The sequence below is a fragment of the Palaemon carinicauda genome, chromosome 26 (assembly GCF_036898095.1).
Source record: "Palaemon carinicauda isolate YSFRI2023 chromosome 26, ASM3689809v2, whole genome shotgun sequence".
Taxonomy (NCBI): domain Eukaryota; kingdom Metazoa; phylum Arthropoda; class Malacostraca; order Decapoda; family Palaemonidae; genus Palaemon; species Palaemon carinicauda.
Window position 1 is genome coordinate 31,081,838 of NC_090750.1, and position 24,547 is coordinate 31,106,384.

General features: G+C 43.5%; 1 protein-coding gene across 1 annotated transcript in view; it reads right to left on the minus strand.

Moving 5' to 3' along the window:
- LOC137619873 (DNA polymerase alpha catalytic subunit-like) overlaps positions 1–24,547 on the minus strand; it is a 316,081-nt gene that overhangs the window by 83,945 nt on the left and 207,589 nt on the right. The window contains exon 15 of the mRNA XM_068350163.1: positions 11,374–11,492. Within this exon, the coding sequence (XP_068206264.1) occupies positions 11,374–11,492 (119 nt within the window). The remainder of the gene's footprint in view (positions 1–11,373; positions 11,493–24,547) is intronic.

The following is a 24,547-nucleotide window of genomic DNA, read 5'->3' on the forward strand; positions in this document are numbered from 1 at the left end:
CACACAGTGCGAACTCCACTTTACTTAGAGGTAGGACTTATCTTGGGGGACAGGGCTGGCGGGCAAATATGTGTAAATAGCTAAGGTTTGTATAGTTAGAAAAAATACAAATTATCTACGAATTTGTCATATGTTCCGTAACTGAAATACAAACCACGCTATTTACATGGGGTGACTTAACCCTTAGAAAGGGTGGTAAGTCCCGGCCATACTGGCTTTGGCTTCCCCGAGGATTCCATATTCGAGCGAATAAGTACTCGAACAATAGGGAATCCCTGCTCCTCGCTAGCGGTTGTGAAACTGCCGCGGCCTACGTAAGGTGTGTGCGAAGGTGAAAAGTGACTTGTCCTAGGAAGTTGACCTGGAGTTCCTCAGAAGGAAATCTAGGCTAGGACTCTCCCAATACCACCTCGTTAGGGTATGGGGACATGACTGTATTACACTTAATACTAGGAACACAAGGAAGCATGGTCTACCTGCAGTGGTTTGAGGTCAGCTGTGCAGAGAACCCAGGATGCTGCTTTCTCCAAGGGAGGAGAGGATGAAGAAAAGAATAAGGGCCAGACAGATCTTTTCATTCATGCAGACTAACACCAGGTAACAATGCCCTCAACCTTCTGCTACTTGTCCATTAAGGAGCCTGAGGTTTAGACCAGCTGTTGTGCAGCCACCACAGGGCCGATAGAAACGTATCGAGCTTCCTGTGGGTCATGTCTTGCAGGTAAGGGGCTATGAAGGTGGTCTGACGCTTCAACACCCCCACTTGCAGGACCTGCGTCACTGAATGATACTTCATGAAGGGCAGGGACGTAGCTACGCCCTTGACATCATGCGCTCTAGGGCGATGTGACGGAGAAGGGTCAGGATTCAAGGCCAGGTGTAACACCCTGCGAATCCAGGTTGAGATGGTATTCCTGGTGACCCTTCTCTTCGTTTTCCCAGTGTCCACGAACGAGGCTTGAACCTGGGGACGAACTGCAGCTGCTCTCTTAAGACACCACCTCAGACTCCCTACTGGCAAGGTAGGAGATGATCTGGGTCATCTGTTACAGGACAGAGACTCGAAACCTGGAAAGAGTCGAACCGCGGGTTCGGCACTCCCGGGTTCTGAGTCTTGGCAACAAAACTCAGGAACGAACCTGAACGTTACCTCCCCCTATCCCCTTGAATGGGCGATGTCGTATGAGAGACCATGAGACTCGCTTGGCCGAGGATAAGGCTAGCAGGAACACTGTCTACCCGGTAAGGTGGTGATCTGGGGCCTTACGTAGTGGTTCGTAGGGAGGTCTCCTTAGACTTGAGGACTCGAACCACGTTCCAAGGAGGAGGTCTCACTTCTGTCTGAGGGCAGGAGAGGACATGGCTTCATATGAGAGAGAGTGAGTTCCAGCGAGGGAGAAATGTCTATCCTTTGAGCCTGAAGGCAAGACCTAAGGCTGAGAGATAGCCTTTCACAGCCAAAACTGAAAGGCACATTTCATCCCGCAAATACACGAAGAGCTCCGCTATTGCTGGAAGCGGCATCGTGTGGAGGGTTACCCTCTCCACGTCACCGACCACAGTAACTCGCCCCATCGCTTGGGAGACTACTGCGGAAGACTTGCGCAGGTGTCCAGACCTCCTTTTCGCAACTTGTTACAAAAATCCTCTCTCTTTGAGAAGATGCTTGATAGTCTCCCGGCGTGAAGTCGATGCAAAACTACGGCTATGTGGAGGATGTTGGCATGTGGTTGTGTGCGTAACCCGTGACGTGGAGGCAGTTCCCTCGGAGCCTCCGTAAGGAGTTACAGAGGGACTGGTGAGCCATTCTGCGAGAGGCCCTAGCGGAGCTATGGAGGTCATTGAGAGACTGACCGAACTCTGGTCTTGTAGAGTACTCTCCTCATCAGCCAGAACGGGGGAAGGCGAACACTTCGATGTTGTCCCACCGTTGCTGGAATGCATCTTACCAGAGGGCCTTGGGGTCCGGGACCGGGGAGCAGTACAGCGGGAGCTTGCAGTTCAGCGCTGTAGCGAACCGGTCCACAGAGGGGAGCCCCACCGAGTCAGGACTTAGTAGGCTACTTGAAGATCCAAAGACCACTCGGTATCTGGTGTCTGAGTCGCACTGCTCAGACTGTCGGCGAGCCCATTCCTTTGCCTGGAATAAAGCGAGCTACTAGGGTGATCGAGGGGAACTCGGGCCATCTCGGTATCTCTACTGCAGGATGGGATGGCTGTACTGAAAAAGTACCTCCCTGTCTGAGCATGTTAGCCATCACTGTGGTGTTGTTGATCCTCACAACCACAGAGTAGTCCGCCAGGCTTGGTGGAGCTACTGAAGTGCCAGAAACACGGTTTTCATCTCTAGTAGGTCTAGAGAAGGTACTTTCCTCGTTCTGACCACCGGCCTGAGGTCCCGTGGTTCAGAACGTGGGCCCACCCCCTTTCTTTGACGCATCCGAAAAGAAGCATCAAGTCTGGGTGGAGGACGAGAAGGTCCACTCCCTTTGTAGATTCTCGTCTGTTTCCACCACTGGGGTCCGTCTGTTCCGGTTGTCCCATAGGGATCCAGGTGTCCGGGGAGTTGTGTCCCTCACTCCACCGCGCCCTGAGTCGCCACTGAAGAGAACTCATTCTGAGGCGACTGTTGGAAACCAGACGGGCCAGGGAGGAGAAATGGTTGAGGAGACGTAACCACGATTGGGTTGGAGGTTCTTCTTGTGTGGAGAAAGGTCTCGCAACCTTCCTCAGCCTTGCTATCCTGTCGTCTGAACGGAAGGCTTCGGGAGATTGGTGTCTAAGACCATGCCTAGGTATACCAGACTCTGAGAGAGCTGCGGGGAGGACTCCTTGAGGACTACCATGATCCTTAGAACTTGGCAAAGTCCGAGGAACTTGTCCCGATGGCGAAGAAGGGTTGCCTTCGAGTCTGCTAGGATCAGCCAGTCGCCCAGGAAACAGAGGGGACGGATGCCAATCCTGTGAGCCCATGAAGAGATCAGAGTGGAAGCCTCAGCGAACACTTGAGGTGTTGTGGAGAGACCGAAGCACACCACCTTGAACTGGTATACCTGTCTTCCAGGCAAAGTCCAAAGTACTTCCTTGAAGACGGGTGGACCGGGATTGGAAGTATGCGTCCTACAGGTCCAGTGTACACATGAAGTCTTGTGGTCTCACCGCAAGACTGACCGTGTCTGCCGTCGCCATGCTGAACGGAGACTGTTTGACAAACCCGTTCAGTGTCGATAGGACGATGACCGGTCTCCAGCCTCCAGATGCCTTCCCACAGGGAGGAGTCGATTGAAGAAGCCTAGGGACCCGTTGGCAACCTCTTGGAGGGAGCGCTTCCTCAACATGGTCTGGACTTCTGTCCCCTTACCGATCCCTACCCAGGGAGGAGGGAGGGGCTCGTTACCGACCGGAAGTATTGAAGGAGGCAAGCTCAGAGAGCTGGCCCCCGGCCTTGTCTCTGGCGCTCTTCATTCCCTGAGACCAGGGCAAAGCTGCACAAGTCAAAGTCAAGTCAAAAACCTTTATTCTTGGGTGGCAGAGATTCGGTCCCGGACCGCATCCCTCCCTTACGAGGAGGAATCTCTGGGTCTGGGGTCCCCTTGAGGTTCCTCCTGAGGGTCAGGATCTGCCAGAACGTGAGTTCCGACCCCTGGAGCTCTCCTCCTGATGGACTGGCAGCGAGGTCTCCCGTCCCCGGAGGCTCTTCCTGGGGAGACTCGTAGACATGCTCCAAGGGTCCATCTGGTTCCTGTTGGGTCCTTGCAGAAGACTGGCCCTTCGGTTCCCTCCTAGGAGAGAAACAGGACTCCAGCAATGAAGAATGTAAGGCTTTCGCCCCCTCCGCACGAGGAGATTTCTCAGGAAGAGGCGGGGATTCCCCCTTTGGTGTGATGGGGGAGAGGACCGGATCTTCCGACCCTCCCGGGGATGGGTAATGCTCATCTGCAGGGGAGGGGGAGGAAGTCTGAGGAGGGATAGGAGCCTGCGCAAGGACTTGCGAAGAGACAGGATAGTCCTTGGAGGATATACCATGTCAGGGATTCTTCTCTCCCTCTTCAGGGGGGAGGAAGTTGCTACTGATTAGTGACCCCAGTCAGAAAGCACAGGCTCATCGCCTGCGTAAGCGCTCTGACAACGGTGTCCCACCAGGGTTGCTGACCGACCGTCGCGCTGTCAGATAGTCCTTCTGGAGGGAAGAGGATTGTTTGATACCTTGGAGGAGTTGACACATGAGGGTTCGCCCGTAGAGAATCTGCAATGAAGGGAGAAGAGGCCTTTGACCTGTCCGGAAACCTCCCCTCCTCCGGAGAGGGTGCTGCTCTGCACTGCGGGGAGGGGAACGCTAAGGTGGCCTGACCGCCAGAATCCCTGATGTAATTCGGGCGTGATCGTGTTGGAGAACGGTGCGCCGATCACGCTGGTGATCGCGCGAAAAGCACAGTTCTGGGTAGCGCGTGAATGAAACGTGCGTAGCAGGATAATCCCGCTTGCGCGTACCCGCGTGAGCGTGGGCGTATGGGCGATCATGCGGGGGGAACCATCGGTGCCCGCGCGGACGATCCTCGGCGCTTCCGCACGTATGAAGATCGTTGGCGCTTGCGCGCGAAAGATCGTGGGCGATTGCGTGGGAAACCATCCCACGCACGGATGATCTGGCGACAGAAGATCGCCGGTGCTTGTGCACAGCAGAAGAACGTCGGTGATTGCGCGTGGGAAACCATCCCGCGCGCGGAAGAAATAACGCGGACGATCTTCGGCGTCTACGCGTGTACGAAGATCGTCGGCGCTTGTGCGAGAGAAGGTCGTCGGTGATTGTGAGCGGGAAACCATTGGTGCCCGCGAGCGTACGATCTCCGGCTATGTAAGACGATTGTCAGCGCTCGCACAAGAGAAGATAGTCGGCGATCACGCGGGAAACCTTCGGTGCCCGCGCGTGGACAACCTACGACGATCGCGCGAGAAACCGCGCGCGGACGATCTGTGATGATCGCGCGCGGGCAACCATCCCACGTGTGGATGAGCGGGAAACCGTGCAAGGACGAGCGGGAAACCGTGCGAGGACGAGCGGGAAACCGTGCGAGGACGAGCGGGAAACCGCTCGCGGATGATCCGCAATGATCGCGTGAGGAAACGTCGATGATCGCGCGCAGGAAACCATCCCGCGCGCGGAATGATATTACCATCCCGCGCGCGGAATGATATTACCATCCCGCGAGCGGAATGATCTTCGGCGCTTACGCGCGTTATGAAGATTGTTGGCGCTTGCGCGCCTAGCGCGGATCAGAAGATCGCTAACGGTCTTTGACAATCGCGCGCAGGAAGCCGCGCTTGGACGGACCTCGAAGATCACGCTCGAGAAACCATCCCATGTGTGGAACGATCTTCGGCGCTTATGCGCGTTATGAACTAGCGTGAATCAGAAGATCGCTAACGGTCTTTGACAATCGCGCGCGGGAAACCGCGCACGGACGGACCTAGAAGATCACACGCAGGAAACCATCCCATGTGTGGAACGATCTTCGGCGCTTATGCGCGTTATGAAGATCGTCGGCGCTTGCGAGCCTAGCACGTATCAGAAGATCATCGGCTAACGATCTTCGACGATCGCGCGCGGAAGGGCCTCGATGATCGCGCGAGGGAAACCATCCCGAGCGCAGACGATCTTCGGCGCTTGCGCGCGAGTGAAGATCGTCGGCCCTTGTGCGTCTAGAACGCAACAGAAGATCGTCGGAGAGAGCGCGTGCACGCTAGGTTGAAGTATCAGCTAACTCGTAGATCAGGAACTGGGATGTGTCCCTAAAAGGGAGGGCATCCCCTGAAGAGGACCGAGGCAGGTCTGCTTCAGAGTGCCGACGATCAACAGGACGAACTGCTAAACACTCCGAGGAGTGGTCTCTGTGAGGGTCCTTTCCCGCGAATGGGAGAGGTATCCTTCATAGAAGAGACTTGGAGACCGCAGGCTGAACCGCTGGTGAGCGCCTGTGCGCTATCTCAGGAACTCCAACGATGTGCGCTAATGCGCAGGGAACGTTGGTAGCAGCCTCTGGAACAGGGTGTCTCCGGAATGCAGTCTCAGGAACAGCAGCCGAGCGCTAGCGCGCAGGGGATACCTGACGCTTAAGGGACTTACTCATGGTGTGAGAAAGCCTCTCCTGCCCCGGAGGTTGGAGACCGTTGGATAACGGGAAGCGTGGGCGCCCAAAGCGCGTCAGCAGCCAGGAACGGATACGGCAGGTCAGCAGGTCCACTGAGGGCACGAGACCAAGGTCTAACGTAGCCTGAGTAGCGAGTCCCCGAGGGGTTGAGTTGTGAGACCCCGAAGGGTCAGCGCAACGAGAAACCGAAGTTTCCCAGTCACTAATCACTGAAGTGTGGAAGTGACTAAAGTTACGAGAGCCCGAGGGATCTGCGTAATTAAGGTTCTGAGACCCCGAAGGGTCAGTGAAAAAGAGAAACCGAAGTTTCCCTGTCACTAAACACCGAAGTGTTAGTGACTGAACAGCAAGCTGTTCCAACAGGAACAATCGTCCGAAGAGGAGTCTCTATGAGTGGCCTCTCACGAACGAGAGAGGTGAGCACTTCGTAGAAGAGACTGGTGATGGAGCCCCTAAGGGCCGTAAGATCAGCTGACGTAAACAGGAACAATCCTCCGGAAAGGAGTCTCTATGAGTGCCTTCTTACGCGAACGATAGGAGACACTTCGTAGAAGAGACAAAAAGGAGCAATCCTCCGAAGAGGAGCCCTTAGTGCGGCCTCCCTCACGAACGCGAGAGATCAAGACTGATCTTGCAGCTGCTCAGCCCCTTGAGCGTAGCTGCAGAAGCAACCGCTCAGCCCCGAGAGCATAGTCGCTAGTACCATGGTCCGGCCTTGCAACCGCTCAGCCCCTTGAGCAAGTTACAAGGGCGGTCGCTCAGCCCCAAGAGCATAACCGCCTAAGGACCAGGAAAAGGTAAGGAGGGAAGTTAACTAACTACACCGGAGGCGATCCTCCTTATCATTCTAGGATGCATTGAAGAGCTGGCAGAAGTCACGGGAAAACTTCTAAGAGAAGGGAACGCCCCTGACGATGTCCTAGAGAGACGGCGGCGACAGCAGACTACCCAGGCATAGCTCTGCTTTGAAGGCACACTACAGGCACGAAGAAACAGCATCGTAAACTGGGAAATAAAAATGAATAATTATTTAACAGAAATTCCCCCGGGTGAAACTTCGAAGAGAAACCCCGCGGGAAAGTAAAACATAAGAACGTAAGTAGGTATGCGCCCTCCTCCCCCAGTGACATGCACGGGCGAGGGGGGGGGGGACGAAAACTTAACAAAACAGAATTATAACAACTATAATTATGTAACTGACTTAGAATGTTCCAAGGATCACAGACCCCCGAAGGGACGTGTTCCCCGAGCTGAAAAGTTAAAAATACAATTATATTCATAAAAATAATTGAGACAATAAAACGAAATAGTGACTCGGCCCGAGAAGCTATCGTAGACGTAGTACGGAGTAAGAGGTGAACGACCTCGAGAGAGGGGCCGTACACCACGAAGGCAACCATGGTGGCCTAGGAGTGAACGGCCGTGACCAAGAAGAGGATCATGGGGGCTAGGGCTAAGCCGGTGATCACTCTTGTAGACGTACACAACACACACCGCACAACACTGAAAGAAGGAAACTTACTATCTTCTATACACAAGAATATATATAAACATCAATAATGTTTAAATATATTAAGTATAAGAAAAGGTAAGTTAAAAAGACAAAACATTAATGGCCGTCAAGTGAGGATGGGAGCGGAGACATCCGATCGCCATCCGAGCCAAAAGTAAAGAGGAGTTCCCACTATGTGTGTGAGGGGGGAGGGGTATCAAGCTACCCCTCCCTACTCCCCGCTAACTAGCGGAGGGGTAGTAAACCCTTATGGCTTGTCATTCAGCTACGCCGAAGTAATTACCCCATGTAAATAGCGTGGTTTGTATTTCAGTTACGAAACAAATACAAGTTATACAACCATGGCGACATCACATCCCTGTCTCAGCCCCCCTCTCACCAGAAACCAAGCGCTCACTTCATTTCCTATCCTAACACACGCTTTACTACCTTTGTAGAAACTTTTCACTACTTGCAACAACCTTCCACCAATTCATTATAACCTCATCACGTTCCACATCACTTCCCTATCAACTCTATCATACGCTTTCTCTAGATCCATAAACGCAACATACACCTCCTTACCTTTTGCTAAATATTTCTCGCATATCTGCCTAACTGTAAAAATCTGATTCACATAACCCCTATCTCTTCTAAAACCACCCTGTACTTCTAAAATTGCATTCTCTGTTTTATCCTTAATCCTATTAAACAGTACTCTACCATACACTTTTCCAACCACACTCAACAAACTAATACCCCATGAATTACAACACTCATGCACATATCCCTTACTCTAATATAGGGGTACAATATTGCACAAAGCCAATCTACTGGTACCATGGATAATATGATCCAGAGTAATCAGTATTACATGAATGCAAGTGTCTAGTAGAAGGGCCTAAATTAAATAAAGAATTTGAGTTGTGAGAGGACCTCGATTCTGTATAAAAAGAACTATTCTAGTCTTCTTTGAATTTCCCCCTGAACTAAAAGCGAGTTTCATTTTGAACTTGAACCCTGTTTTCCCATTAAAGGAAAAGTGAGGCATTCACATGTCTCACAATGGTTATCTAAATCACAATACTGTCCCCATACAGTAATTCCTAACAAATTCAAAGAAAGACAACTTAAAATATACTAAAACTTATCACAATCTGGAAGAAGTGTGTGAGACTGATGTGACCAAGAGACTGAAATCTGTTTTTGTTTTGGTGGTAAGTCAGCTGATTATCATTATTATTATTATTATTACTATTACTAGCTAAGCTACAACTCTAGATTGAAAAGCAGAATGCTATAATCCCAAGGGCCCAACAAGGAAAATAGCTCAGCGAGGAGAGGAAATAAGGAAATAAACTATAAGAGAAGTTCAAGAACAATAACAACATTAAAATAAATCTTTTATATATAAACTATAAAAACTTCAAAATAACAAGAAAAAAACTTCAAAATAACAAGACGACGAGAAACAAGATAGAATAGTGTGCCCGAGTGTACCCCCAAGCAAGAGAATTTAACCCAAGACAGTGGAAGACCATGGTACAAAGGGTATTTCACTAACCAAGACTAGAGAACAAAGGTTTGATTTTGGAGTGTCCTTCTCCTAGAAGAGTTGCTTACCACAGTTTGAGAGTCTCTTCTACCCTCACCAAGAAGAAATTAGCCACTGAACAGCTAGGGTGTAGTATTTAACCCCTTGAACAAAGAAGAATTGTCTGGTAATCTCAGTGTTGTGAGATGTACTCTAGGAGGACAGAGGAGAATGTGGAAAGAATAGGCCAGATTATTTGGTGTATGTGTGGGCAAAAGAAAAATGAGCCATAACCAAAGAGAGGGATCCAATGTAATACTGTCTGGCCAATCAAAGGAGCTAATAACTTTCAACTGGTAATATTTCAACAGATGGCTGGGGCCCTGGCCAACCTACCACCTCGCAATAACTCGTCAATGCCATATACATGCAAACATACCAACTAATGGTATGCAGGCAGTTGTTTATGCAGTATTTATCTATTTTTTCCCATTTTCTTGATATTTTGTAATAAAGCAATATTTTGGTAACAACTTTGATGCCTGTAAATAATACAGACAGTTATTGATGATCAGAAACTTGAAAAAGCATCTCACTGCAAGTTGAATGCAGCGTTACAACGCAAGCTGTAAACTAACAAACCTCGAGTCACACAAACAATAGAAATAATATTCAAACTTATGAAATTTGTAGAAAATTCTTCATTTCATCAGTAATTGATTTTTCCTTGGATGACCACGGAGGTAGCAGCAGTGGGGGATTCAGCGTTATAAAGCTTCATCCGTGGTGGATAACGGGGGAGGGTGGGCTGTGGCACCCTAGCAGTACCAGCCGAACTTGGTTGAGTCTCTTGCCAGGCTGGGAGGAACGTACAGAGGAGAGGTACCCTTTTTAGTTTCATTTGTTTGATGGCTACCCCCCAAAATTGGGGGAAATGCCTTGGTATATGTATGTATGTATGATGAATTTGGGATGTATTACTGGAATTTTACTTCTCTACCAAAATTTGATCAGGAGGATTTGGCAACACAGCTTTCATGTAAACACCTACTTGAAAACACTGTTACGATGGTAGCAACTACAACTGGTTTGGTGGCATTTTATACAAAAATGTAATAAAATTGGGTTAACAGGTTAACAACTAATTAATATTTACCTATCACATTTCATAATACCCCCAGAATTTTGAAATCTATGATAGGTTGTAAAATCCCCAATTTATCTTTTTCAAAAAATTCCTCAGCTAAATATAGGGTGCGTCCTACAACTTGTAACATCTTATGACACGGGAAATACGGTATATACTGAAGACTTTCATGTTAAAGACTAGATATAATATAATTAATTGCATACTACTCCATTCTCTATCTTTTCCTTCTAATTTTTTTTAATTGGTTTATCAGCTTTGCTCCCACTAACGGAGCACCAATGACAGTATACCTTGGATGGAAAACTGTATATTGTGCTGAAGTTTTTTGGAGCTTCCATTTACCCAGGCTGTATATATTGGTACCCATAAAGTTTACTCGACCTCCTATTTTCTCTTTCAGCCGAGGTTTCCTATAATTTAACTTTGCATTGCTCCAAGTTTTATCTATCATCAATTAAATCCTCTAGGCAAGCTCTTTAATAAAAATGGGGCTCAGTAGCTTAACTAATTTATAGTAACCAAACTTTTTCAAGAAGTCCAACACTTCTTGACTTAGGCTATGAGACCTGCTACATTGGTTTATACTCTGAAAGAATTTCAGTCATCAATTTTAGTAGTAGATTTTGTTAGTGTGCTATGAGAGAATCATTGGTTTTCCGGATATTTCAAAATGGATTTGAATTACCTGGACTACATGGTTGCTATTCCATATCTTTTCTTAAATGTTCCATGAAAAACACTATCTGGAATTATTGAAGATGGTGTATTCATTTAGAGGCCCTTAAGATAAATTAATTACTACTCTTTGAACTCATAGTTCATCCTTCTGTTGTTCAACTTATAACTCATATGATCCTTCCTATTATAAATAAAGGATGCAGACCATACTATGTAATTAGAAACATCTAAACACTACAGTACTTCTAAAAAGAACATTCTCGAAGTAATAAAACTAAAAAAGACTTCTCAACATCTACACATTTCAGGATTTCTCAGTATAAACATATAACTAAACAAAAATTTCTTACAAAACAAATTAAGTTCTTACCTGCAATGTTGGTAATCTGAAGTGCAAGAGGGAGAACATTTAATTCACACACCAATCTCAGAACATATGATGCATCTTGCATAGTCATGGTCACTAACTGAAGCAAAGTTGCAGAAGAACTGAAATTTTCAAGAGATTTCATTTTAATGTTCGAGGCCTTTCTTATACAAGATAATAGTGAATAACATAATTTTTTAAGAAATAAATCAATTATTTCAATACTTACCCATGATTCATGTCATGGCTTGAGTTCACACAGACTCATTTCAATTACATCCTTCATGTCAAAAAATGCTAAAATACGTAGTTCTTAAACTAGTTGGTCATCTAGAGAGTTGAATTATTGCTGGATAACATGCCGGAATACAGACATTATATTCTATGGACACAGTTATATGTTCTGTTGTAAATGAACTGTTAAAAATGATGGATGAGGACAAATGTAGCATCCTGATTTTTCTTGATCTTAGTGCTGCTCTCAACACAGTTTTGCATGATCTGCTGCTTAATTATTCATGATCCAGATTGACAGAAACTAGTGTACTTATTGTTAATTCTTACTTATCACATGAAACATCAAGCAGAGGGGTATCCCAGGAAGGTGTACTAGGCAAAATCTTCTTTTGTATTTATACTAATTGTTCATTGCTTCTTAGTTTATTTATTACTGTATTTCCTTTCCTCACTGTAATATTTTTCCCTGTTGGAGCCCTTGGGCTTATAGCGTCTTGCTTTTCCAACTAGGGTTGTAGCTTAGCTAGTAATAATACTAAAAATACTATTGGTCTATCAAAAGTACTGCAGACACAAAAAGAAGTCTAAGCTATTTGCAGATAATTCACAATTCTACTTCTCCATAAATGACATTGATAATACTACTGAGAAGTTAAACCACATTCTTACTATTGTTGAGGTTTACGATTGTAGGAAAGAAAAACCATTCAAGAAACCTTGGTCATATCAAAATAAGTATTAGTGACAACTTGGTCTCGATATCTAGTTTGTGACCTAGTCATATTACTGGACTGTAATTTGTCTCTGAGGAACAAATAAATAATGTAAAAATTGCTGGATATCCTCTCAACAATATTGCTTTTGTAAAGAAGTATCTACATGAATATTCTGTAATGAAGCTTGTGATTAACTGAGTTACTACTATGACTGACTACTGTAACCATCTATCTCAACACCTACGTGCAACTAAGATTATAAACATAATACACAGTGGAGCAAGATTGATAAATGTGTCCCACCCCAGGAAAAGATTATTCCTATACTAATTTAATTACACTGGCTGCCAATTAAAGCTAAAATAGATTTTAAGATATGGGCAATCACTCGTCGAGTTCTCAGAACAGAACGTCCTAAATATTTAAGATAATTCCTAAACATTGCGCAGTAAACAAATTGAGTCAACAAGATAATAGGGAGAGTTTCAAGATACCAGAGCCAAGATTTATCTCTACTGTATATTCTAGCGTTTTCAAATATGAGTCGACAAGATAATAGGGAGAGTTTCAAATTACTGGAGCTAAGATTTACCTCTATTGTAGATTCTAGCATTTTCAAATATGCAGTCCCAAGATTGTTCATGTAGATTCCACAAGACATCCAAGGGACTGAAGATGGAGTAGAATTATCAAACAAAAGATTATGAGAAATACTGAGAAAAAAAATATGGATAATAACCAATAAGAAAGGGTATAATGAACAATAAAAACATGCAAATAACAGGAATGAAAAACAAACAGAAAAGAAGGTAGAATGTTATATAAAATATAGATATTTTACTGGAAGTGAACTAGTCTTGTTTTCTTCATTCTAGTTATTTAAACTAAAATGCTTGCAATTTTTTTTCATACAGGAAGGTAAAATTATGTATTAAATAGAAATAAGCTAAATATCTGCTGAGAGAGAGAGAGAGAGAGAGAGAGAGAGAGAGAGAGAGAGAGAGAGAGAGAGAGAGAGAGAGAGAGAGAGAGAGTGTGTGTGTGTGTTCATGTGCACTATTACTGAAGTGAAAACTTCACTTGGGAATTGCATCATGTATCACAGATTTTACTACATAGAACTTCATGTTTTAAAGTCATCTTCTCATTCTATTTTAATTTTCACTTATGGTAGGATAAATATCTATATATTCACTGAAAAAGACTACTAATTGTATGTTCATAGTATTGTAATGTATACAAAACCACAAGTTAAGGCTTAAAACAAGGCATTAAATTATCTAAGTTGACCGACTAGTTTAAGCACGGAAAATTATCACATCCCAAAAATAATCATGATCTTAAAAAATATAATTATGCTTCATTACAGCAGTTTTGTACTTTTATTTCAATTTTGGGTGTAGAGTACGATCCCGAATTATGTGATTCTCCACTTATGCGGTCACTACTTCTAAATAAATAAATTTTTTGTATCTATGAAGCTGTTCAAAGTCTGCTAGTCAAGCGCCATAAATCCTATCAATTTCATTGTCTTTTCAAGTATATTGGTAGGCCTGGGTATGGTGGCTGATAATAAATACAGTAAAACCAAACCATATTCACCTTACATTTCAGTTACAATTTCATAACAAATAGCCAATTTGAGAAAAAATTCCATATTAACAAGGAAATCAACTTTCAACTATGTGAGATCAGCTGACAAAGTATAAACATAGAGTTGAGGTTTTAAGTGGTTGCGTTAATGATGGTAGATTAAAGCATTACTTTTGTTTGGTATTATATAAAAGCTTTAAAGTAATACTTCTTGATACGAAACCTTCTGCATACAAAATTTTCATGCTGCTAAATAACATACAAAGATCTTTTTGTTTCATATTTTGAAAAATATTTCCTGCTTTGAAACGAGACCGATTTTAAAATTTACGCGCTACCAGCCATATCACCACCATCCTCCTGTGCTCCCATTGCTTATCTCCCTACTCTGATTCTAGTTACTGCCATATGACCCTGCTCTCCTATTGGTTAGCATTTACTGTACAACAATACATCATGCATCTATGTATCGGTGTCCCTTGATCATTTCGTTTTGGCAGCACTATTGTTCGCATTGAATTGTTGCTGGTTATTTCACTTTCATACTTTTACTGTAGTTAATGATCTGTATCGTGTAGGGTTATTCAACATGTACTGTATGTTATTAGCCATAGGTCCAAAGAAAGTTGCTGATGTGCAAGAAAAGAAGATGAAAATGCTTTCTATGGACATGAAGCTTGAGATAATCAAGAAGTATGAGGCTGGCAAGGCAGTAGATAAGTAAATCAATCAAAGACCTGGTCATCAGTAGATAAGTAAATCAATCAAAGACCTGGTCATTATCATTAAATCATGAGAAAGGAGGTTAGCCCTTAAGATGAGCCATAAAAAACGGTCAGGATGCCAAGAATCGTAAATTCAAGGGATATCCTAGCAACCAGGCAGGATACAATCGACCAACTTCAGAGGATAATGTTCCTCAGATATTGAAGAGGAAAAGGTGGTGTAGATGACCAGCCTAAGGCTGCAGCTAAGGTAGCAGAGGGGAAGGGGAGTTCCCCCTTTAGCCCACTCACATTCAACGCTAGAAGAACTCAAGCCGACAAGACTGGAAGCAGGGACATAAGGCAATACTTCTGCCAGGATAAACTAACCAGGCAAAGGAGCCAAGACTCCACAGCAAGAGGCACATAGCCCAGGACGAGAAGCTGCAGTCATAGACTAGGCAACCACTAAGGTGGCAGAGGAGAACACCAAGGGGTACTAGCTCTCTGTCTGGATAGGGTTTGGCCATAGGAAATACTGTGCAAGTAACCCTAGTCTATATAGCAGATGAGGAATACTCAAATGCTAGGGTAAGACGACTAGACAAAGGAGCTGTAGTTCGTAAGACAGTGAAGGGTTATGGCCTAACTAGGAAGGGGAAGGGGTAACTAGACCACCCAAGAGGAGTCTCTAAGGTGGCAGAGAGAAAAAATCCAGGGAAGGAATAAAAATCTCATCTACCCAGGCCCAAACCAGATAGCCCAAAAGCTATCCCGTATATCTAAACAGCAATAAAATACACATCAGTTGTCAGGGAACTGGACTGGCAGGGGAACTAAGTTCCACAGCAAGTAAATGCACCAGCAAGTAAGCAAGGGTGGGGGGAGGTGCAGGAAGGGAGATTCAGAAATTGGTGAAGTTTGAAGTTGCAGGATAGGAAGGCCTAACTGTAGCATTAGAACTAATATGGCGTTCTAAGGGGTCTGCAGTAAAAAGGCACATAGTACGAGTCTTGACACCCGGCTGCCAGCCTACCAAAAACTAAGAAAGGAAACCTAGGAATGGGTAAGGCGACACCAAAGGGAGGTCTACCCCTCAGCATTAGAGCAAGGTTCTAAGGGATGGACAAGAAGTAGACACGGGGAACAAGTTCCCACAACCTGTGCCACCTGGCCAAACACTCAGGCTAAGTAGACGAGTGAAAAAGTCACCCTATGACAACTGTAAAACACTATGTACTGTTCCCAGAAGGACCTTCAGGGCCGCAGTGCCCCACTATGACTCATCAATAGAATGGGAGGATGGGCAGCCTCACGAAACCCATACGGTTATGTGATAGAAGGTGATGGAGCAAGAGTACATATTTACCAGTCATGGCCGACGGCCAAGTTAGAGTTAGCCTGAGTCAAGACTGATAAAATACGCACATGCAGAAAATAGTAAAAAGGGGGTAACCCAAAATCATACAACAACTGTAAAGAATATATTAAACCCCATTCTTACAAAACTATGACAAAATAACGAAGCATTTCTGAGCGATTTGGATACATGAGCCGCCAGCGCCGACCGTGCAACAGACAGTAACCATGATTGTAAAATCACCTAAAAAAGCTACTAAAACATGCAGAAAAACCACAAACCACCAACAAGATGGCGCTGCTAGAAGGAATGACGATCCAGGAAACGTGTTTGTAGTAGCACACTGGGATCGGAAGTGGTAACAGTTCTCACCCCCCACGTATCCAATCCTATCCCTTATCCTTCAAGACAAAGTTAACCCTGTTCGGAAAAGAATAACCATGGCTTGTTTTAAACACGTCCCTATTGTGTACACAATATCTCTCGGGATATTCGCTCCAGGGAATAGAACCCTGTGAGACTTCTTAGGTTAAATTCTCTGGTATATCACTCGCAGAAATATCCTAAGTAGAAAGCTGACTTTAAGGAACTTCAATCAGGATGACATGGCTCTAGCCAGGCATTGTGAGGTATGTGGAAGAAACATTTGTTGAATTGCCCATCCCTTTTACTAGTTGCTGAATGGAAGTGTTACCCTCCACATAATCCAAGAATTATTAATTACTTTTATTGAGTAGTCTGAATTAACAAACTTTCCTTTATAACATTTTAATTGCAAAGTTGTAGGACAAGAATACCATAGACTATTCCCACAAAAAAAAATTACCGATAGGAATGGAGCGGTTTCATGCTAAGAGCAGGAAATAAATAATGATGGAGAAACAGATTACAAATACCTGTTAAATGAAAAATTTTTTAAAATATTCCCATAGCAATGGCAAAAAAAAGGAAGACATCTTAATGCGCAGTAATAAGGGAACAATCGGGAGTAGGTCTCATCACTAGCCAGCAACTGAAGAAACTGAGGAGACAAAGCATGCCTAGACTGTTACCAATTACTGCAAGAATGGTTCTTTTTTTTACCAAATTCACAGGTCTATTGAGGGAACAAAAATTTTACATGTAAAGGTTGATTAAACCAAGCTTCTGGAAAAGAAGCAATATGACCATCAGGGGACATTCATAGAAATATGACAAATTTGGAAGTAATTTGTATTTTTCCTAACTAATAAAAACCTAAAGCTATTTATATGGATTATTTTTTGGCAAAGCTGGAAGGTTAGCCCTTTAAACTTCAATGCGAGGTGGCAACCCTGTGGAGGATTTATTTTTACTTTATTTTTATTTTTTGTTTTTGCCAAATCCACAGAGAGAGAGAGAGAGAGAGAGAGAGAGAGAGAGAGAGAGAGAGAGAGAGAGAGAGAGAGAGAGAGAGAATTTCATTTGCTTTAGTTTTGCTAGATCGCGCGAGAGTGTGTGTGTGTTTGTGTGTGTTTGTTTGTGTTTGTGTGACTGCGGTGCGCGCCGAAGAGCAAGTGGTAGTTAGAGAATGATCGTTGGTGGTGAGAAAGACTGTTGGTACAAATGAGATTGTTTGTTTACATTTTTTAGTTAGGTTACGACAGTGGTGAATGTTTCGGAGCGAATGCTTTTTTTATTGGACTGCAGCATAAGGCAGTATTGTGAGAGCTGGATTACATTTATATTTTTCTGACCAGCGTGGAAGTGGTTTTTGATTTTCAAAGTAAGTACAGTTTTGTTTATCTTTGCTTGTCGTGATTGTGAATGATAGGAACAATTTATTATTTATCTTTGATTATAGTGCGATAGTTCAGTTAGCTAGAAGTGTTCGTAAGTGTTTTTTTTTTTTTTTTGGCAGGCTGCGATTCCTCCTTTGGAGAGTTTTTTTTGAATGCCGATCTTTAGTTGACGACCTGGCCTGTAAGAGATTGTATTTAAGACTGCTCTTTGGATAGATTATTGTTGATGACCCGGACCGAATGAACTTCGATTGCTGCTATTGATGATGATAATGATGATAAGGATGATGACGATGATGATTACGACCCCGATTAGGGAGGCAGTGGTGGCAACTTGCCATACAAATTAACCTGTTAATCACAGATTGAGGGTTGTGCCGGGAAAGACAGTTCGGCAGTCTGTGAACGACTGTGTTGCAAATAATATATATGAGCATACAAATTTTGGTGTTGAACTCGTAATATATATGTGTTTTGTGTTTTCATGTTTGGGTTGCGGTTAGTTTTAAGTTTCGTTAGGATTTATTGGATTGCGGAAAGGTTTTTTTTGATAATTATATATTTAGTTTTATTTATCTTATAGTGTTAAGTTTTGATTAGTTTAAAGTGTTAAGTTTTGATTGGTTTAAAGTATTTATTTTGAATGTGGATGGTTTATGATTTATTTTAAGGTTTAAGAATTATAGTTTTAAGGTTATGTTTTGTTTTGTTTTGTCCTTTTGTCCAAGAGTCTGGTTGTAGATTACGTAAGGGGAAAGTTTGTTTTGTGGAGACCATTGTCAGTAAGTGTGATTCAGGGTGTGGGGGTTGTCCTTGCAACATCCCGCCACATTACTTTGGCGCCCGAACAGGGACTGCTGAGGCGGGACTGATAGCTGGACTCTTTGACGAAGGACTGATAGGATACAAATTTAGAATTAAGGTTGAAGGAAAATGGAAGGTAAATATAAGGCTTTAGAGGAGGAATTGCGGCTGAGTAAGGAGCGTGAGGAGAGGTTGCTAATAGAGAATGAGAGGTTGAACTGGGAGAATGCGGCGATGCAGAAGGAGCTTAGGGAGTTAAAGGGGACAGTAGAGAGAGTGGAAGAATGTGTTGAGATGAGGATGAAACAGAATGAAGAACGAATGGAGAAACGAATGGAAGATATGATGGGGCAAGTCATGGGGATGATGAAAACTATAATGGGTGAAGGTGCAGTCGGAGGAGTGTCCTCAGCTTCGGGCAATGGGTTGGTAGTGGAAGAGAAGGTTAAGGTAGGTGATAATGGGAAAGGAAGTGATAGTGATAGTAGTAATAGTGATGGTGATATTGAAGATACGGGAATTAGGCATAGTAAGGATGAACAGAAAGGTGAGAGGAAAGATGAAAGGAAAGGTAAAAGTGATGTGAAGAAAGAGAAGAAAAAGTATCAGGCTGATAGCAAGGACGATCGTGAATGGGTGAAAGTGGTAAGTAAGAAAAAGGGTAAGAAAGGAATGGTTAAGGATAGGAATTTAAGTGTGGAAGTGGATTCATTATATTCGAATGAGGAAGAAGGTAACAAGGGAGTAGACAGTGATGATAGCAGTGAGAATGAACGTGATGTGTGTAAGACTGTGTTTATGAGAGAGGTACCTCAGTGTGAAAGGTTCAATGAGCATAGCAGTAGGGATGTATATGATTTTTTCAAGGAGTATGAGAGGTATTGTCAGGATAAGTATGGTGATAGTAAAAGAATTTGGGCTAGGGAGTTAGGAGAATATTTGACTGGGTATTTGTTGACGATGTATGGAGTGATAATGAGTGTAGGGGACGTTGATTATGAAAGTGTGAAAACGAGAATAATTGAGCAGGTAAAACGTATGAAAGGGAGTGTTAAGTATAAGCGTAAGAATGATTTTGATGAAGCACGGATGAATGCAGGAGAAGCGATATCAATGTATGTATGTAGGTTGGAAACTTTAGCTAGGAAGAAGTATGGGGATGAAGGTATAAATGAGAATAAGGAGTTAATGAGGAAGTTTTTGGCTACTGTACCCGAGAATGTTGCTGAGTTTGTTAATTTGAAACGGAAGGAGAAAATGAGGTGGACGAAAGAAAGATTGACATGGGATGATATTTTAGAGATAGTTGAGGATTACGAGTTGGATAGGTGTATGAAAGAAAGTAAATCTGTGAGTGTAAGCACTGGAATGGAGGAAAGTGTGCCAGAATTTGGTAGTTATAAGGATGCAATTTTGAGAGGACCAATGAGGGTAGCTGATAATGTAGTAGATAGGAGTGTTAGGGCGAGTAATGTGGGAATACCTGTAAGGACAAATGAAGGATTTAGGCAGGGTAATTGGCGCAATAGGGATAGGAGTGTGAGTGCACATCGAGGTATGTCAGATAGCCGTGTCTGTGATGAAAAGTGTTATAGGTGTGGGAAGGAAGGTCATAAGAAGAATGAATGTAGATGGGCATTAGGAGCATGTTTCGGGTGTGGAGAGACAGGGCATCGTATTAGCGACTGTAAGAAAGAGAAAGTGATTAAGTGTTATCGGTGTGGTATGACTGGCCACGTAGCAAGTGGATGTAGGAGTAATCGTATGAATGTGATTTGTGGTAATTGTGGTAAGGATGGTCATTATGCTAGAATGTGCAAGGAGCCGCGGGGTAAGTGTACTGAATGTGGTGCAGATGGGCATGTAGCTAGGGTATGTAGGAAGAAGGGAATAAGTCAGCCAGGATGTTCGGGAAACTAGAGTGTAAGAGGGTTCAGCTGGGTGAGTCCTCCTGTGTGTGTGGAAGGAATAAGATCAATGTTTGTGAGAATGGGATGAGTAATTGGTTGGAAATGAGCAAGTATGAACCTAGTATGCATGAGAAATTAGGGCTGGAAAATAAACAATTAGTGTTAGTTGAATATAGGAAAAAGAGGCGTTTGAAAGTTTTAAGTGAGGAGAAAGTGCAAGGGAAATTTATAGGAATAGGTAAGAATACGAATAAGTATGACAAGGGTGTAAATGTGCAAGTGAGTGTGGAGGATAAATGTATTAATACAGATGAATCATGGCTGAGTATGAATGATACCTATAGTGTGTGTGGCTTTTCCTTAGGTGATGTAAAAGAAAGGATGACGAATGCGAGAGTGAGAGATAGGAGAATGATTAGTAGTATGAATGAATCTTTTAGTAAAGTTGAGAATGTTTTTGATGAAATGGATGAACTGTTTACAGAAATGAGTGTAATTATAGGGCCAGATGAGAACGAGGTAGATATGATTGTACATGATATATTAGATGATAGGGATTTAGATAGGAATAGTGTTAATGTAGCGAATGATTGTGATAAGGAAGAAGTGAATGAGAGAGTATATGGAGGCCCAGTTACTCGGAGTAGAGGTCCCGTTCCCGACTGCGACTGGGTTATGAAAAAAATAATGTAAGTGTTGTGTGAGAAGGATTTGGCAAAGTAAGGGGGGAGGAATGTGGAGGATTTATTTTTACTTTATTATTATTTTTTGTTTTTGCCAAATCCACAGAGAGAGAGAGAGAGAGAGAGAGAGAGAGAGAGAGAGAGAGAGAGAGAGAGAGAGAGAGAGAGAGAGAGAGAGAGAGAGAGAATTTCATTTGCTTTAGTTTTGCTAGATCGCGCGAGTGTGTGTGTGTTTGTGTGTGTTTGTTTGTGTTTGTGTGACTGCGGTGCGCGCCGAAGAGCAAGTGGTAGTTAGAGAATGATCGTTGGTGGTGAGAAAGACTGTTGGTACAAATGAGATTGTTTGTTTACATTTTTTAGTTAGGTTACGACAGTGGTGAATGTTTCGGAGCGTATGTTTTTTTATTGGACTGCAGCATAAGGCAGTGGTGTGAGAGCTGGATTACATTTATATTTTTCTGACCAGCGTGGAAGTGGTTTTTGATTTTCAAAGTAAGTACAGTTTTGTTTATCTTTGCTTGTCGTGATTGTGAATGATAGGAACAATTTATTATTTATCTTTGATTATAGTGCGATAGTTCAGTTAGCTAGAAGTGTTCGTAAGTGTTTTTTTTTTTTTTTTTGGCAGGCTGCGATTCCTCCTTTGGAGAGTTTTTTTTGAATGCCGATCTTTAGTTGACGACCTGGCCTGTAAGAGATTGTATTTAAGACTGCTCTTTGGATAGATTATTGTTGATGACCCGGACCGAATGAACTTCGATTGCTGCTATTGATGATGATGATGATGATAAGGATGATGACGATGATGATTACGACCCCGATTAGGGAGGCAGTGGTGGCAACTTGCCATACAAATTAACCTGTTAATCACAGATTGAGGGTTGTGCCGGGAAAGACAGTTTGGCAGTCTGTGAACGACTGTGTTGCAAATAATATATATGAGCATACAAATTTTGGTGTTGAACTCGTAATATATATGTGTTTTGTGTTTTCATGTTTGGGTTGCGGTTAGTTTTAAGTTTCGTTAGGATTTATTGGATTGCGGAAAGGTTTTTTTTGTTAATTATATATTTAGTTTTATTTATCTTATAGTGTTAAGTTATGATTAGTTTAAAGTGTTAAGTTTTGATTGGTTTAAAGTATTTATTTTGAATGTGGATGGTTTATGATTTATTTTAAGGTTTAAGAATTATAGTTTTAAGGTTATGTTTTGTTTTGTTTTGTCCTTTTGTCCAAGAGTCTGGTTGTAGATTACGTAAGGGGAAAGTTTGTTTTGTGGAGACCATTGTCAGTAAGTGTGATTCAGGGTGTGGGGGTTGTCCTTGCAACATCCCGCCACAACCCTACCTGACCACTATAGTGGGGAGGGTAAGGGGTGGCTGAAGGTGTACCCAGCACCTATGTCTACTCACACATCGGTGAATTACATCACTTTTTGATTGCAAGCAGAACTTATCAGGGAACAGATGATGGCGGGACAATTTATATAAATAACTACAGGCTTATCTTACATACATACATACATGCATATACCAAAGGCACTTCCCCCAATTTTGGGGGGTAGCCGACAACAACAAGAAACAAAACAAAAAAGGGGACCTCTACTCTCTACGTTCCTCCAGCCTAACTAGGGACTCAGCCGAGTTCAGCTGGTACTGCTAAGGTGCCACAGCCCAACCTCCCACATTTCCACCACAGATGAAGCTTCATACTGCAGAGTCCCCTACTGCTGCTACCTCCGCGGTCATCTAAGGCACCGGAGGAAGCAGCAGGGCCTACCGGAACTGCGTCACAATCGCTCGCCATTCATTCCTATTTCTAGCACGCTCTCTTGCCTCTCTCACATCTATCCTCCTATCACCCAGAGCTTTCTTCACACCATCCATCCACCCAAACCTTGGCCTTCCTCTTGTACTTCTCCCATCAACTCTTGCATTCATCACCTTCTTTAGCAGACAGCCATTTTCCATTCTCTCAACATGGCCAAACCACCTCAACACATTCATATCCACTCTAGCCGCTAACTCATTTCTTACACCCGTTCTCACCCTCACCACTTCGTTCCTAACCCTATCTACTCGAGATATACCAGCCATACTCCTCAGACACTTCATCTCAAACACATTCAATTTCTGTCTCTCCATCACTTTCATTCCCCACAACTCCGATCCATACATCACAGTTGGTACAATCACTTTCTCATATAGAACTCTCTTTACATTCATGCCCAACCCTCTATTTCTTTACTACTCCCTTAACTGCCCCCAACACTTTGCAACCTTCATTCACTCTCTGACGTACATCTGCTTCCACTCCACCATTTGCTGCAACAACAGACCCCAAGTACTTAAACTGATCCACCTCCTCAAGTAACTCTCCATTCAACATGATATTCAACCTATCACCACCTTCCCTTCTCGTACATCTCATAACCTTACTCTTACCCACATTAACTCTCAACTTCCTTCTCTCACACACCCTTCCAAATTCTGTCACTAGTCGGTTAAGCTTCTCTTCTGTGTCTGCTACCAGTACAGTATCATCCGCAAACAACAACTGATTTACCTCCCATTCATGATCATTCTCGCCTACCAGTTTTAATCCTCGTCCAAGCACCCGAGCATTCACCTCTCTCACCACTCCATCAACATACAAGTTAAACAACCACGGCGACATCACACATCCCTGTCTCAGCCCCACTCTCACCGGAAACCAATCGCTCACTTCATTTCCTATTCTAACACATGCTTTACTACCTTTGTAGAAACTTTTCACTGCTTGCAACAACCTTCCACCAACTCCATATAACCTCATCACATTCCACATTGCTTCCCTATCAACTCTATCATATGCTTTCTCCAGATCCATAAACGCAACATACACCTCCTTACCTTTTGCTAAATATTTCTCGCATATCTGCCTAACTGTAAAAATCTGATTCATACAACCGCTACCTCTTCTAAAACCACCCTGTACTTCCAAGATTGCATTCTCTGTTTTATCCTTAATCCTATTAATCAGTACTCTACCATACACTTTTCCAACTACACTCAACAAACTAATACCTCTTGAATTACAACACTCATGCACATCTCCCTTACCCTTATATAGTGGTACAATACATGCACAGACCCAATCTACTGGTACCATTGACAACACAAAACACACATTAAACAATCTCACCAACCATTCAAGTACAGTCACACCCCCTTCCTTCAACATCTCAGCTTTCACACCATCCATACCAGATGCTTTTCCTACTCTCGTTTCATCTAGTGCTCTCCTTACTTCCTCTATTGTAATCTCTCTCATTCTCATCTCCCATCACTGGCACCTCAACACCTGGAACAGCAATTATATCTGCCTCCCTATCATCCTCAACATTCAGCAAACTTTCAAAATATTCCGCC